The sequence below is a fragment of the Lepisosteus platostomus genome, chromosome 8 (assembly GCF_059453375.1).
Source record: "Lepisosteus platostomus isolate fLepPlt1 chromosome 8, fLepPlt1.hap1, whole genome shotgun sequence".
NCBI classification, from domain to species: Eukaryota; Metazoa; Chordata; class Actinopteri; order Semionotiformes; family Lepisosteidae; genus Lepisosteus; species Lepisosteus platostomus.
The window spans coordinates 29,242,440-29,260,336 of NC_142618.1; the positions used below are offsets into that span (position 1 = coordinate 29,242,440).

The window sequence follows — 17,897 nt, forward strand, 5'->3', positions numbered from 1 at the left end:
CAAAGAGATAACTAGACTAAGCTTTAAGAAGTTACGTCTCAATCTATACTGTTGTAGCAGTCAGCTCAAATAGTCCTCGTTATCATTGCAGGTTGCTGTTACTACCATTGTCAATAAAGAGGGAACAATTGAATAATTACATAATGAAACAGTAAAACAGTTCCATTTTTGGTTAACGTTATGATTAGCTAACAGTTCTAGTGGGTTTACTTTCTGAAATATACGCAGTCAATATAGTGCTAATTCATGTGGACTCCATTGTTTGCAGCTTGAAGTAGAAGACACATAGAGAACTGTATATTTAGAAATGGAAGAAGAAAGCAGAGCTGTAGTTTATCACATGAAATCTGTTTCAAACTTCTTTAATGTCCAGATAAGAACATTCTAGTTTCTTCTAAACTAGACTGAATTAATTCAGAGAGGCAATTGTGGTAATTAAACTGTGCCTCCTGCTAAGATGATTTAGTTGATTTACTTTTACAGTTATGATTCATGAAAAGCATTGTGCTATCTGAGTTGTCATCTCTGTGCAGATATCACTATACTGTATAATGGAATGGCTTGCCATTTTCGAGAATATAACAATTTGGTGAAAATTGCTTTAGTGAAGTGGCACTGCTGGTCTGTTTTGGAAGGTAAAAGAAATGTATCACCATATATGGCATACATGTCAGGATCAGATACAATTCAATTTATGTGCATCCAAAATTTCATCAATGTACAAATTAAGGAGACTAAAATGTTATATTATGTAGTGTTTCTCCTTTCTTCATTTTCAATAAAAACAAACATACGGATCACACTTCTTCAACAACTGTTTAAGGAGAGAGAAGATCTGTATCCAAGAATCAATTATTTTTCTTTTCCCTTTTAACTTAATTGTACTACATTGAGTTTGAACTTGAAGATCAAAGTCATTCTGACAGTACCCCATCTGCTCAGGTAGTCAGTGAATGATATGTGTCATTGTTGATGTCATTATGATACCATTTCACAATTACATCTGGCGTTAACTGACAGAAAAAAATTACAGAGAATGAAATAGAAATGACAAGCATAAGTAGCTCTGTGGGTAAACCAACACATTTTCATTAATTTATTTGAATGACACGTATCCAAAGCAACTTGTATTTGTACTGCAGGGTATTTTAATGGCACATGAAACACCTTGATCAACAGTACAACCACTGTAAAACACTCAGAATTAACTAAACCTTAAAGTTACAAGTCCAGAGCTCTTGTACTACTCCACACATCTGCCAGCTTCTCATAAAACATCTCATAACATAAGGCAACACCCTGGTGTCAGACTCAAAGAACTCAGGGACTTCTGATCATTTGACCTGACTCTTAATTCCATTATGCTTTCTGGATTAGGACTACATTCGACTGGTATTCTATCTAAATTGTGTGCTTCTTTGCACCCATTGTCTGCATGAACTGCATCCCTTTATTGGACTCAGCAGGTACTGAAAATGGTATAGGTTATCATCGGGGAGTTACCCAACATGAGCAACCTTCAAAACAAATATATTGGCCACATTCACAATTTGTACTGATTGTTGTCAAGGACCACTCCAAATTGTGTTTATCAGGAATGTTTGATTCATGGTTAAAAAAGACAATATGCAGGATCCAGAGGAAGAAATGAGACTGCTCCAAAGAAAACAGAAAATAAGTATGTCTGTTTCTGAGATGTCAAACTTTATTAAGCCCTGTTGGAACTGACCATGACACTATGGATAGCAGTGGGAATTCTAACCTCCATTAGAATATAGGGAGCAATGGCCACTGGGTACAATTTTACGATTGGTGATGAAAGTCCCATGCGTCTGAAGTGTTTCATTCCAGCTCAGCTTTTAATGAAAAATATAGCTAGTTTCTGCTTAATTGAACCAATGAAACATCATCTCCTAGCTCTTCAGAACCTGTAGCTTTAAATGGAAATTCAAAAACCTGCAAAACATACCAGATCTGGGATTCAGGACTGGAGAGCTTAGGTCTAAGACCCTGTTGTCAAGATTTGAAGACTAGTAATGATTGTTTAAGTAATTGTATTGGAACAACCACTATCACAGCCATACTGAAAAAGTTATTTAATCACCACAAGACTCTGCCAATATTTCATTTGTATGATATTCTGAATTTAGAAGACAAAAAATGCAGTATGTGGAAAAAAATCATAGACTACATTTATTTCATATATCAGCTTGAATTGGATGTAATTTTGAAGTGAGAAAAACAAAGCTGACAAGCTTTACAAATTAACAACTGTATACACTACAGTTTACACTTTATTTCTGGTGTATTTTCTACCCCTTCTGGTATGAATTATAGGCAACACCACCCCCTTGTGGTTTGCATATCTAACTAATCATCTAGCTTTTTCACAATGTTAGAAAGCACAGAAGTCTAAACAGACTTCCTGCCACTTCGTAAAAATAAAATCAAAGCTAATGGCCACAGACAGCTAATATTCCTTATGGGAATTTGGATTCCCATAATACATAGAATACATAGTAGCTGCTTGCTTTAAAAAACACCTTAACTCTGGATATTGTTCCTTCTAAGATCTCTGTCATAAATAGCATTAGAACATATAGCTCAGGTGGGTAGCTGCGTCAGCATGTGTAGGCTACAAAGGAACAAGTAATAGGTTTATTCCATGCTGAAAAGAGAAGAAAGAAAACACAACATTTCGGCTGTGGAGCCTTCTTCGGGTGTAAAGGAAAAAAAAGCTCACACCCGAAGAAGGCTCCATAGCTGAAATGTTGTGTTTTCTTTCTTCTCTTTTCAGAATGGAATAAACCTATTACTTGTTCCATTAGAATATGTATACTTTTCATCATTACATTGTCTATTATTTATAAAGTCCCCTGTAAAACCAAAGTTATGAGTGTTTGATCTAATTTTAATGCATACACTCAAAACACCTGATGTGCATTAAACACACAATTCTTTCATATAATACACTGCTTTGTTGAACCCGTAGACCTTGTCATCCAGAATTAGCTATCTATTTATCTGGGCAACAGAATATTTTTATTCTGATGTCACACTAAAATTTTCTAAAAGTAGAAAAGCAAATATTAATTCAGCTTAGTAGTTTTCAGTTTTAAGGGAATATCTACTTGAATTCAATAAGAACATTTCAAACATTATGCAAGATAGAACATCTCATTTTATCATGTTAAAGAAGTAAAACGTAATATGAGAACAAAAAAAATATCTAAATGTACTTACATTTATTCAAATGTAACCATAAACATATAAAAAAATCTTCCTTTTGTAGATGGATAATAAAGCAATAAATCAGAAGCAATTTATGAAACTAAATTAAAATGGACTAGACAATGTAAGAAAAATGTGCAAATATGGAACAAAATCATGCAGAAATTTATGTAACTTCAAAACAGCTCCTTCAATTATTATTTTTAAAATTAAAAATCAAAAAGAAAAAAAATCATCATGATTTTATAGAACCGACCCTTTCAAGAGGGAAAATTTAGCCTTTTTTAATAAAAGCTGATACAAATACATCTGCAGTTCATTCATTTCCTTGGAGACCTAAAGCTACCCAGTTTCCACCAAGAGATCACAGATCCTCCCACAGAAGAGCTCTTAGAGCCTTCAAGTCAATCTTTCAGCAAGACTAAAAAGCCTTTTAAGATCCAAAACGCAGCATAATCTCAATATCACTAACTTTATATTAACTACTCATATTTCCAAAGAAAATCATTTTTAAATTGATTCATAACAGCAGTCAGCATTAAGTGCTAAAGGTTCATCAAGATATCAAGGTATCTGTACACTTATTATGGTTATTTAGTTACGATAATTGCTATAAACATACCTTAGCTGAGTATTTACAATATTGCAGAATCTAAAAGTATTATGTGGCTACTGCGCCACACATATGTAGGAGTGACATTTCTATGGCAAGTACTTGTGTGCTTTAAGGGAATTGTTGCAGTAGTTACTCAATGAAGATAACCCCTGAAATCCAGCAGTAGGTAGTTCTGTAAGAAAGTGGGAAGGCCAAGTTTGGAGACCACCAGGTGCAGCTTCTTCTCCAGAAGGTTCCTCAACTTGCACCGTGCCAAATGCTGAAGAGAGCGAGGTGTATTGGCCAGGGAAAACAGAGACTCATAAAAGTAAGAATGTTCCTAGAAATGGAAAAAGACAAAGATGATTAATTGAGGATGTTTATCTATTGCATGGAAACTTTACAGTGAGAAAAAAAAGATTGTTGTCAAACTACCAACAACAGAAAAAAGCTTAAGCACAGCACATCAGGTGTTTATATGAACACCAGAGCAGCTAGAGGGAAACCTGTGCACTTTGCACTCAGATCCAAGGCATGCGAAAGAACAGTTTGACAATCTTAGTGGAGCTGGTGGAAAATCACTAGGAGGCAAGCCAAGCTAGAGTTGCAGCTATTACTGCTGCAGCTGGTCTCAATTAACCCCTCATTATCCAATTTCCCTTACACACCCCTTCCTTAACTATATAAACCCTTGGTTCACCCGGTAACATTGCTTGGTATTAGGATCTCTTCCACCCCCTGAGCTCACCTCACCCTTTCCTCCTTAGTACCTGTTCTTCCTTGTCTGGACTCTATCAACGTTGACTATTTTGTTTTGGTTTTTGGATTTCTCGCTCTTGTCTCACCCTTATCGGATTTGTTTGCCTCTCTTTTTGTGTACTACCTGGACTTGACCCTGCCTGGAATAACTGACCACTCTACCTCATCGCATGCCTTGGATACCTCAGCTACCGGACCTCATCTGGAAACCCGCACAGGGTTAGTTAATTACATAGTTCTCACAGCAGCCCAGAAATCACTGGTCATGGAATCACTGGAAATGACCCCCCTGGTCAGCAGCCATATCACCCTGTTACTCACAACTGGCAACCCACTAAAGCTAAGCAGGACTGAGCCTGGTCAGTAGGGAAAAACTAAGGTTGCTGCTGGAAGAGGTGTTAGTGGGGCCAGTAAGCGGTGCTCAGCCTGCGGTCTGTGTGTGTGTCCTAATGCCCCAGTATAGTGATGGGGACACTATACTGTAAAAAGGTGCCATCCTTCAGATCAGATGTAAAACCAAAGTCCTGGCTCTCTGTGGTCATTAAAAATCCCAGGGCATTTCTTAAAAAGAGTAGGGGTGTAACCCTGGTATCCTGGCCAAATTTCCCATTGACTTTTACCAATCATAGCCTCCTAATAAGAAGGCTTCACTGCCGAAATGTTGTGTTTTCTTTCTTCTATTTTCAGCATGGAGTAAACCCATTACTTGTTCCTTTGCAGCCTACCTGAATAGCCTCCTAACAATCCCCATCTATGTTCTCCTCCCCACTAAATAGCTGGTGTGTGGTGAGCGTTCTGGCGCACTATGGCTGCCGTGGCATCATCCAGGTGGATGCTGCACATTGGTGGTGGTGGAGAAGAGTCCCCATTAACTGTAAAGCGCTTTAATTGGAGTGTCCAGAAAAGTGTAAGGAATTGTTATTATTTTTAAATGATAGAAAGGCAGAGAGATGCCTACAAAGCAGGAAGCAAGAAAAGACTAGAGACATGGACTTGCAGAGTTACATCTGACTGTCAAATCAGAAAATAAATTTGTGGTGTAGTAAGCCTGGTATCCTCAAACCTAGTAATTTCCAAATGTCTTCATAAGTACAACAAAAAATCCAGTGAAGCACAAAATATCCTCACCATACTTAGAGGAAACCACATACGATACAAAAAATCCCGCTAGCTTTTCTTGTTATCTAGCAATCTTATTCCTACTTTACATTTTTTTTAGAAAACCATTCCAATATTACAATGCCTTTGTCTTTTATTTTGTCTGTTTACCTCAAAAACTTCAGGAGGAACAGCCTCAGTCCATGAGTCTGTGATTTTGAGGCGGTCATAGGTATTTAGCAGGACCTCAATGGTTTTTGGAGAAGTACAGCAGTATTTGAGAACCTGAAACAGGTTACAAAACAGCAAAAAGGTTTTACTGTTATAAGTAAAAGATCCAGAACCTTTAATTTGTATTAAGCTACTAGTTGTTTATTGACCCCAGAACTTTGTGAAACAAGCTCTTGACTGACTCTCTTGACAGTCATAGGTCTCTTGACTGACACCTAAGCTTTTGCATATTTATTTTTGTAAGTGAACCAAGTTGCTTGCTTACCTGTAAGTGAGCTTATCTGCTTAATAACCACAAATATCTTGTGAACCTAGTATCAGTTTAGGACCCATTGTTGAATATTTATTTGATCAGGATTTCAAAGACCTAAATTAGATCTCAACAAAGTCAACATTTTAGAGAGACTAAACAAGTTAAGCATCTTCATTTTGCTTAAGGATTCACATATAATTTCAACAGAATACATTGGGTGTCTCCTCTTGAAAGTAATAGTTACTGGTAATTAATTTGATTCCAATATAATATATTTTCAAGCAAACATCAATATTTTACAAATGCCTAGGATCAATTTGTAATAAAGTTGGTCACATTTCTGAAGCACCAGAAATAATTGCTGCTTTAAAGGGACTGGGGAACATTTAGCATTGAAATGGTTGTTTCACTGACTTTATATACTGTAAGATAACCTTAGGCACTTTCATTATTGTTATTTTGTGCAAGAATAAGAAGAATACAAGAACAGGATAAGATTTGAGCTGTGAACATGTGTGCTCAGTTAGATATTTAGTCTACCTAGGACAGACAAGGGGCAAATACTATTTTGCAAGCTCATGCACAGAATGCATATAGTATGACTTTTAAAGAAAAATTAACATCTTTATTGTTTGAAAATGAGGAAAGAGTTGAATCATCTTTAAATTGCAATTTTTAGTGCATTTATCTTTTGAAGGAATAAATTCTGCTTGCTTTAAAGAGCATATAAAACATGATTTAGAACTGCAATTTACAAAGATACAGCACAGCCTTGTGGGATCTCTTCCAATAGACTTTGTAGATAATAAATTTGCTTTGTCCTTCTGGAAAAAATGCTATCTCAGAATAAGCCCACAGAAAAAGTGAGGCCCTAGGACCTGATCAGTGTAGGTGTACACAGCAATAGGCATAATGTTTTACATATCCAGTCTGACATACTGTACATCAGAGCGGTCTGCATAAAACTTTTGATTTGTTTCTGAAGTGGACTTCATTGTTACTCTGGTTGTCTGGCCTGCAAATGTCGAGTGTTAAGCCACCTCTTCACATCTGCTTTGGTGATGTGGTGGTTGCTGCATTCTGGTGTTCCTGTTGAGTAGGACATTGCTCTTGTTCCACAAAAACTGGCCTATTAAGGACAGACTGTTTGACTGCCACTGATTCCTATGATTAAAAACTGCTGGCTGTAAAAACCCTAGATAGTGAGAGACATTGCACTGAATTAGTCCAGCCTTCATCATACCCATGTTGTTGTTTAAATGGGGCATATTAGTCCTCTTCTGTGGTTGTCTGTCTGATTTTCACCAGGTTTCACATTTAAAAAGTTTAATCACCTCATCACTAGTGCCCAATCAGCTCTCTCACTAATCACTGAAGTGATTTAGTGCTTATGCAACAAAGTCAATCGAGTGTATCTCAGTCAGTAAATAATGATCAGTTACCCCAGAAAATAACCAAAATCATTTAATAAATATCTGAAAATAGTAATATCTAATACTTATTTTTTTTAAAACAATATAGATTGATGGTTTTTTCATTATTTTTTAATAATTATAATTACAACATTTTTTTTTTCATTCTATCACTGAAATAATATAACAAGACCACAAATTCCCTTCAACATATCAATGTGGCCTAAAAACAAACTATGTACTTCTGTAACGGTGTGAATACATTCTAATCTGAAGTTAACAACAGTAAGTATGAAGTCCTACTTTAACTAAAGTAGCCAATAGAGAAAATTATGTGTGGATCTAATTGCATCTTACACTTCCTAAGATGACAGGAACTCTGGGACAAATTTATTTGGAGATCCCATGTCCAATGCCACTTCCTGATGTTGTACCCTGGGCAGGGGAACCTGGGTCAGCCTCAGTTCTACAATTCACAGTTCCACACAGTGGCTGTCTTCCTGGAGCAGGAAGTCCAGCATGAAGAAATATTAAAATTTTAGACTGCCCTGAACACTACCTTGCTGTCTGGTCCTCTCCAACTGACAGCAAAAAAGAAAGGAGGAAAAAAGCCCTGGGAATGTGGCAAATAATTAAACACTCAGAGAGCTGAGCAGATTGGGCTTCCCTCCGGGGGATTAGCAGAGAAAATCAGCAATTAACGCTAATTAATCTCTTATTAACACTACCTAATTAGGAGTGAGGCAATTTGTTTGAAATAAGCGGGAGTGTATGGAAGAGATTACACCATCATCCTTTATGTTTCTGCACTTTTAATATTGAATATTGAATATTGAATATTGTTTATTTTAAATGTAAAAAACGAAATAAAAAACTGAGCAAAAGTAAGAAGGTTTAAAGACTGAAAGACCAAGATTTATTGTAGAAATTTCTTAAAATTAAATTGGAAAGCAATTTTTACTGTATCTAACTTTTGTGCCTTTTATGGATACAGCTTTTTTATTTTCATTACTGAAACCACACTAAAAAAGGCACAGCCTAGTTTCAATTGATCATAAAGGGGAAAGCTGGCCTACCTTAGGAAGTGCCCCAGGCCAAACACGGATAGAGCCATAATTAAGGAGTGAACGGACAATGCGCTCTGGATGGTGGTCCAGTTTGTAGGCCACACCTTTCAGAATGTTGTGCATGGGTGCATTGCCACTGTAGCTCATGATGTTGACATTGGCCCTGTTCTGCAGCAGCAGGTCCACCACACTGGGGTTGGCATACTTGCAGGCCATGTGCAAAGGGGTCTGCCGATCCTGGTCACAGGTATGAATGTCAGCCCCTGCACTGACCAGCAGCTTGCAGACTTCGTAGTATTGCTCCAGCTCGCTAGTGCTCTGCGGCTGTGAGCAAGCTGCGTTGAGTGGTGTTTGCCCCTCCTTGTTTTTTCTCTCAATGGCTGCTCCGTATCTTAAGTACAAGTCTATGTGCCCAGGAAGGCCATAACGAGCTGCCAGGTGCAGGGGAGTGTCATCTTCCTCCAGGCTTCGTCCATTAACAGAGGCCCCAAACTGAAGCAGGAGTTTGGCACACCTAGTTTGTGAACAAGGTGCAGAGATTTTAAGTCAGGAATACTCAAAAAAAGGTATTTGTTTGGGGTTGTTTACATGCTGTTCACGTTTGTGTCCAATTTTATTCCTCAAAAAACTATAAAACTGTATGTCTGGGTTCATGAAACTATTAGAGAATAGTTTTTAAAAATGTATTTTTTTTATTTTATGGTTATGTATTAACTGAAAATTGGCAATACAACACATTGGCTTAGTTGTTGTCTTAATAAGAATTGAAAGTATATATATATTATTTCCAAGGCAGAGTTGATTTCATTTGCAATTAACGCATTTCATTTGCAGATTAAATAGGGATATATTTTAAATGTGGACCAATAATAACAAGTCTTGTGTGCGCCTGCAGAAAAAGGCCTGGGAAGTTAAAATACCTACTGGAGGGACTCTGGGTCGGTACACAGGTGGAGAGGCATAAAGCCATCCTCAGTAACACTGTTAGCACTGCCTCCGTATGCTAGTAGCAGCCTGGCACACTCGGTAGTGCTGTTTTCACATGCTTCGTGTAGGGCAGTCTTCCCTCCTGGGGCCATGTCCACTTCGGCGCCTCTCATCAGTAGATGCTTTAGACACTCGGTGTATCCACGGCCTGCGGTGATGTGCAATGGTGTTGTCAACTCCTGCTCATATGTCAGAGACCAAATACCTGGAAGTGACCAGACAGCAACATTCTACATTCAGGATCAGTTCACACGGAAAAGCAGGGCTGAAATTTGACCATTCTCGATCTCACAGGAATGTTTATGCCTTGTGACATTTTACTTTCAAGTCTATTTGAACATATTCCCATCCATCTATTTTGCAACTCCAATACAGGCTCACAGGAAGCCAGAGTGTATCCAAACAACAGGCGCAAGGCAAGATACACCCTGGATGGGACACCTGCCTCTTGCAGGGCACACACAGACATAGACACAAACACTCATACCAGGGCCAATTGTCCCAAAAGCCCATCAACCTGTCTTTGGCCAATGGTAGGAAACTAGAGGACCTGGATGAAACTAATGCAAATATGGGGAGAACATACAAACTCCATGCAGATAGCATCCCAGGACCTGAAACCAGGGCTCAAGGAGTACAACGGAGTGATGCTAACCACTGCGCTGCTTACCACTGCGCTGCTCCTCCCATTGTTTCATTTAGATTAAATAATGAGCAAATGGATTCTGCATTTATTTGGGTTTTGTTGTTATTGTGATTTGAGTTCCAAAAGCATTACTTTAGAAAAACCATCAGGAGGAATTGCACCCTTCCTCCTCCCCAGAGCAAATTCCACACTTTTCCTAAACCAATCCGGAATAGGATCAACATTACAATAATAACAACAATTAGTTTGCATTAATTTTTAGAAGCTCTGGTGATATTTCTTTTTTGGTCTTTGTCGGTCATCTGCCCAACACTTAAACATGAAATCCTTTTCTTGCACTGTATTAGAGTTGATTGATCTAGAAAATGCCAGTCTCATTTGTTTGTGGTATCAAGTTCTCACAGATCAGTTCAAATCTAAACCAAAAAGTCAAGTTAAACAAAATTCTGATTTGGGTAGAAAAGTGAAAGGCAATCCTAAATTAAAAAAAACAGGTAAAGCTGTTTTATGTTTTAACACCACAAAATACATTCATTTATATGTGCTTTACAAGATATGCATTTAAAAATAATCTCAAATGAAGACTATAATCACATCATAAAGATAAATGAATTGCTTGCTTTAATGCAGACATGATCTTGAGATCTGAAAATAGCTGCAATTTAAGAAAGTACTGTAGGTAAGATGCACAGATCCTTTAGCTAGTAAGACTTTTGGGTAAATACTTGAAAAAAACTTTGCAAATTCAAATCTCTCTGCAACATACAGTTGAGCAACTCTTGAGAATTTCAAAACATACAGAACCCTTTTTTTTGTATTCTTTTGACAAAGAAAAATACTGCCACGTACGCAAACCCCTGTAATTGAATCTGTAGTTTTTCCACTCTTCAATGTTGCTCGTATCAAATATAGCACACTGTATCTGTCTCAGCTTTGGATCATCAATGATACTGATAATGGTGTGTTCATCACCAACCAGCAAAGCATTCCAGTATTGCAACTCATGGCCAGTGGCTTTTGCAGTAATAATAACGTCAGTACGAATATTTTTCTTCGGACCCATTTGCCTGAAAAAGTCCTCTTGTAGTAGTGGATTAGGGGAAGAAAAGTAGATGATTCCACAAAATGTTATGCAATATACCCAGATATAAAAAAGACCAATAAGGAATCTGTCTTCCCTTGTTTACAGAGACTAAAAAAAAAAGGCGATCAGTCCTTCAGTCCATGGGGAAAGCTCTTTTACTTCTGAAGTTTGTTTGCCTGTTGAGCTTCTATTTAGGGAAGGAATCTTCTAATATGATATTTAACCTGGCTCAGTCACAAGAAAGATATCAGTGTGTAAAATGCTGTGACAGTGGGAATGCTGCCTCTTGCCTTACCCTGTCTTGAGTCATCATTACTTTGCAATTCAGAATAAGATCTTGGCTCAACAAGCAGACTAGACTAAGACAGGATTTCTTTTTAAGTCTGAAGCTATATACAGTATACTGTATATGCACTATTATCTGGCATCAGTTTCTCCCTCCTACTTGTAATGCAGCATACTGAATTGTTACTAATGAAGTCTGACTAATTTTCTTTTTCAGAGGCTAGCAGCTTATTCAGCAGCTGATGATTTTATTAAAGTGTTTCTCCAAAGATCCCAATTATGCCATGGCCAGTCAAATATTTCTGCACTTGACACAACAACCGCTCTGAAGAAGGATCCACAGCAAAAAAAAAAAATATAACATAAGGGCCAAATGATGGTGACAAAAATAATTATTTGTTGGAAGTCAAGAGAAAAAGTTTAACCAAGACAAGAATGTGTTTAGAATTTTTTTTTGAAAAATGTTTCTGATGCAACTATAAACCATATATTAACTCACTATGCTGTATATGTACATGTACATGTACTGTATCTGAAAATAATAATAATTCTGTCTGGCTGATGGTCACACTTACTTTGGCTGAAACACTCTTACCAAGACAAGAGGAGTACCCCTACCTTTTTAGGAATATAAAGCTTCTAATTCAGAAAACAAATTAACAAACTGTGCTGGATACAAAGAAAATCCAACGTTACATCTGTGTAATGATGATATAGCAAATGGAGAAATTCCCATTTTTATTTTTCTTTACAATTGTCTTTCAAAAATAATACATGGAAATATTCCCACTGAAATGGTTCTATGGTTTACATAAAATAATAAGAGAAGCTTATTGTGCTGTGCAAGTGCTATGGTGCACGCTTCAGCGAAGGATTTCCAAAGAATGTGTGATGTGCAACTGTCTTCCTAGAATGCTTCTTCACAATCAATCGTTGAAAGGCGTTTGAAAAACTGCTTTCGCTGGAACTGTTACCATAGCAAATCCAGTTCCAAGTTTAATGTATTATAATCTTTTATACTTTTCCTTACTTGCTTCCCCTCACATCCTCAATATCGTCTTGTTATTGAAAGGTTAGATTTGGCAGAGGAGGTGTATAAACCTTTGAGAGCACAGCATATAATTTTAGCAACTGTGCTCAAAAGTGAGGACCAGCAGCTGTTACAGCCAGTCATTTGTGTTGTCAACATCGGGGGGTGATTAGCTCAGTTCTTCAGACTGTGAGGTGATAGTTAAAGTAACTAAGAAAATATATAAAGCTTGAAAAGAGAGAGTAAAACAAAAGTTGAGCTGTTGTAAATGTTTATTTTAAGTGCAGCTAGTATACTTCTATCTAAAATTAATTATGTTTGACCAATTTTGTAAGGTAAGCACAGTAATAAAAGAACTGAGTTAATCTGAATCCTAAGACTTTATCTCTGTAAAATTTGAAATGGAATGAAAATCTGTGAAAATAAATAACAATACAGGAATCTAGACATTTGCTATAGAGTATCTGGTTTGTTTTGTGTTTACAACATTGTGTAGATTATAATCACAAAACATTTATACAGGGGAAGATACATCACACGTGATTTTAGATAATTTCATTTGAATCAATTAATCAATAAATCAATTTTGTTTCAAAGATGCCTAGAGTATTTATGGCCTAGTTTATCTCCCTGAACATTTTGTTGTGGAGAATGTATTGGAATTTGGAGTATTTAAGAAAATTCTACAGATGTTACTCTACTAAAATGGACGAAAAAAAAGTAACAAAAGAGAACACATCTTCTCCTCCAAATAGATGTCAGACAAATAAAGATCATGCATGTCTCTGTGTCATTAAATATTTATTGAATCACTCACATAACGTGTAAAATATATAGGAACAACAAGCTCCATACTGAGTGGACTGTGTGTCACAGCTGTTAAAGATGGTATTGGGATTGTGACTTGAGTGTTGTGGGTCATATACAGTAGACCAGGGAATATGATGTCCATGTCACCTCCCACTAGGGCACGCCTGGCCCTCTGCTTCTGAGATCACAACGTTTGTGCAAGTCATTCTGCAGGCTTCCATGAATATGCTTCTTGCCTGGCATGATGTTTTGGTTTTCAGTATCACTACCATTCAGAGATATGGCTTTCAAATACCAGCCTGCCCTTTTCCTCTTGTTTTACTTGTTTTTTTTCTAATACTGAAAGAGATTTTAGGGGGTTTTGCTGTTTATTTGTCATATGTTTGTTGTTCTGTGAAGCACAAGTCAAACTTTTAATCAACGGATTTTTAGCTCAGAGACAAGAGAACAAGATCAGTCAGAGATGCTGAGGCAAGTGACTGCTAAGCTGAAAACCTTGTGCAAATTTTGTTCAATGCTCCTTTAACAACTATAGTCCTAAAAAGCAGACGTAAGACAGGAATGATAAGACCTTGAGAACTACCCTACCCTTGAACTCCCTCCTGGTTTTAAACGTGTTACAGTCAAGATACTTTTTTTTACCTCTGGTCTGACCATGATCTGATCTGAAATTTAACCACTAAGTATGTTTAATGACAAATAAATAAACTGCGTGGATAAATTGTGGCGAAAGTTGTACAACCAAAGACAATTTTTAAATTTAAATATTCTGTCAAGGCTGACAGCATCCTTCACATTTCCCCCACAATTTAGAAAACAAATAATTGCAGCTGTATGTCATAAATATTAACACCATTCACTCCATTTCCTTATTAATATTAAGCTCACTCAATGTACTTACTTCTTTTCTGAAAGGGGTATAGTGTAGATTCAGGGCTTAAGATTGATTGGTCTTCTTACCAGAGTCTGCGGATGTTGACTTACACTCACAGAAAATACATTGTTGAAAATTAGTATTTGTGTGATTCTTAATATAGAATCTTATTAGAAGGAAAGCAAGAAAATGAGCGAGCAAGAAAAAAAGCTCACAGAGAACACAGACAGCTTTCTAAACCTTTTTTTGTAAGATTTTCTAAAAGAGTTTACTGTATTTTAAAATATCACACCACTAGATGGCAATGTAGGGTACAAGGTCCACTGTAAAATTCAGTTATGTGCTGTCAATGAAGTTATTAGGCTATGATTACTTTGAATTAAAAAATTAAGATGGCCATCATCAATGTAGTTATAATCCAATAAGGTGGTCATTTCTTTTATTTAAATCGTGAAACTGTTATTAAAATATATTCACATTTACCACACACCTGTAGACTTTATGCATACTCAGGGCAAGCAAAATCCTTTGCAAAAAAAAGCCTTTGTCAAAGTGAAAACGTTTAACATTGAATACAGTGACACAGACATAGCACTGAATAGCGTTGAATTTAGGAATAGGATTTACAGGTTTTATATATCAAACTAGGACGTTTTAAATGTTTGAAAGCTTTTCTCTGTTCAATGTTTGCATTTACATTTTGTAGAGATGGTGCTGTAAAACACTTGTTTGTAAATGTTACAAGGACTTTTAATATAATTTAATTTCGCAGAATACACCTTCTATGGTGAATTTCATATCTAATATTTAGAATCATTAATTGCTCCTTTCTCAATTCTACTTCTACTAGTTCCTACATTATGTAGCCTGTATCTGATAACAGAAATTATTTTGCTTTGATATGACTTTTGACTCGAGCTCACCAAACAACATTATCATGAGAGCATTGGAAGAGCATGTGGAAATTATTAAAGCATGAGATGGCAAGTCAGCTGACTGTTTAGGTTATTCTGAATATGTGCTATTTATAAACAAGTCTTTCAAGCTCTTGATATCAATTTAGCCCAATTCTCGAAAGGTACAATGAAAAGTACAATATAGACATACTGTAAAGATAAATACAGCATACTAGTAGTTCTAGACATTTTAGACTGACAAATGAAAGTTTAATTTTGGCCTGTAAGAGGATGTACAGAATTAAATACTCAGTTGAAAACATGATTTTGGTATGACAAAATGCCAGCCAGAATAATTAAAACAGAATTAACTGTTTTGGGTCTCTCAAAATCCTTAATAATGAAGCTCTCCTTTCTTTACTGACACTTTCTTGTCACTAAAAAGATGTGGAAGTGATGCAATTTTATAAAACAACTTTCAGATATAAATAATAAAGAATTAAGCAGGTATACGAGGGAACATTTTTGTGTATTACAAGTTGTGTAAACAGTGCTGAAAGATTACTGTGCCAACTGATTTGAATCAAAGAATTCTCAACTTCACTTCCTAAAAGATGGGTTTACTCTAGCAACCCTGAGAAAGGAGTTGCAGAGTTCTCATTAGACTCTGCTTAGAAATTGGAAAGAGAAAGAGAACGTCTAATTAAAAACTGAACATTCAGGTCTACAATAAAAAAGCAATTCTAAAAAGGAAGGATTGAACAAATCACAAAGATGTGAAGGAAATGATCAGAGGAAACAAATGCAGATGCATACGAAATTCTGAGTAAAATAATTCTTTGTGTATAGGTCATAATAGCTGAAAAAATTCTTATAAAAAATTCCAAGAATCAGAGGATCAAAACATGCAGTTATGCCAGGAATAAAACATTCTCTTATACTAAAGAGACAACATTTAGTAAAACGTCTGAATTTCTTCTTTTTTTCCAAAATGTCCTGAAATTTGTATTAAATATGCAAAATTCTTTAATAATTGGAGGACTTAAAGCTGTTTTAAACAAAGAGTAACAGAAATCAATGTGTCTTCTATGCCTAAGTAATTTCGTTGTTGCTAATTATGCTCTGCAAAAGGTTAGAATTAAAATCCAGTTTCACTGTATGACACCTACACTTGAGAATAGGCTTAATTACACTGTTGTTTTCTTTTGAAATCCAAATTTTAACCCTTGTAATACATTCCTATCTAAACCACATTTAAACATCAAGTCAGTCTGCTGGTGGACATCATGGCTTGTTATGGTTTTATCAATTAGAACAGAAGTGCACAAAGTGAGGATATAAAGAGATGCTTAATTTCAGTTAGAACCATCAAAGTAACTGAGTTTGTGAGGAAACAAATAAAAAATCCCAAAGTCCAACCAATATGACACTGCAGGAAATACTTTAGAATGAAAACGTTAATAGCTTCTAATGAGCATAGTGTAGGAACGGCAAAAGTGTAAATCATTAAAGAAGATTTTTGATTGGAAATGTACAAATATCTGTAGACCCACTCCACCTTAGATGAGTAGTCCATTTACTGAGATCCTACAGAATAAAAACTGAATGAACAAAATGCAGAACTGTCATCCTACCAAGATTCCTGCTGACCCAGCGCAGGTCCTCCCCCCGTGACTCAATGATGAAGTTCACTGAACTTCCTTTGGGAAAGAGCTGCTGTAGGGTCTCCAGATCCCCTGTGAAAATTGCATTATGGACCACCAGATCACGGCATACTGTTGGTGGTTCTGTTGGGCCCGTCTTCTCCTGGTCTCTGCCCTCCTTTCTCAGGAGATAGCCGTTAACCAGTGGGGCTGTGAGTCTTTTTTTGAGTTTCTGCCTCTCCAGCAGGTCCTCTTCTAGCCGAAAAGAGCGCAATGCCGTGGAGGTGAAGACAAAACTGTTATGCGACATGTTCTCCCACGAGCCTTTTTTCTGTTTTTATTGGTATAACTATTTTCTAGGCCTTTTCTTCTTAATTAACTTCAACACGTTCTCCTCCACTTCCGAAGGTTTGTTTTGATATGCAATATCAGACAGGCCCTTTGCTTGTTGGGAGGTGCTATTTATACACCACTTTTCACGTGGTATTTATTAAGTGCTACTTACAGTTGCTGCTACAGAGGACAACTGTTTCTTTACAATACAAAATAAGTGTGGATAACTACAGAAAGGCATTAATGGAAAAGTAAATAAGGAAAAAATAAGGAAAGCAAATTTAAATATCTAGTTATATAAATATAATAGAAAAAGATATGATGTAGAAAGATTATTTACTACTGTTTCCTCCAATGTCACAAAATGCAACCATCCCATTATATAGATTGCTTTGATGCTATGAGCTACTACTTCATTTACGTCTACTTTTTCAACCCAAAGGGAGAACTAAAGAATCAGACAGCAAGATGTTCATGAATAGTTGGTCGCAAAGGTAAATTTGACTCACCATGCCAGGAGACACTGATAAGACATTGGATTCTACAACTGTATGTATAGAGAATGAATTAGACTCTCTGCATAAATAAACATTCTCCATGCACTTTCAATCACTGCTTAGTCCAGTGAGTTGTGGCCTAACTGCCAGACAATTGGTTTAAGGG

General features: G+C 36.5%; 1 protein-coding gene across 2 annotated transcripts; it reads right to left on the reverse strand.

Annotated features, from left to right (window-relative positions):
* Nucleotides 1-1,683: 1,683 nt before the first annotated feature.
* On the reverse strand, nt 1,684-17,345 carry asb10 (ankyrin repeat and SOCS box containing 10). Of its 2 annotated transcripts, none has more exons than XM_088643063.1 (5): nt 16,893-17,345; nt 9,571-9,838; nt 8,656-9,160; nt 5,855-5,968; nt 1,684-4,166 (listed from the first exon to the last, which is right to left on the reverse strand). In XM_088643063.1, the coding sequence occupies exons 1-5, from the start codon at nt 17,209-17,211 to the stop codon at nt 3,981-3,983; spliced, it is 1,392 nt and encodes a 463-aa protein (XP_088499189.1). In that variant the 5' UTR covers nt 17,212-17,345; the 3' UTR covers nt 1,684-3,980. The 2 variants fall into 2 exon arrangements, with proteins under 2 accessions (XP_088499189.1, XP_088499190.1); XM_088643064.1 differs by lacking the exon at nt 16,893-17,345 and adding an exon at nt 11,129-11,524.
* Between the last annotated feature and the right edge of the window lie 552 nt (nt 17,346-17,897).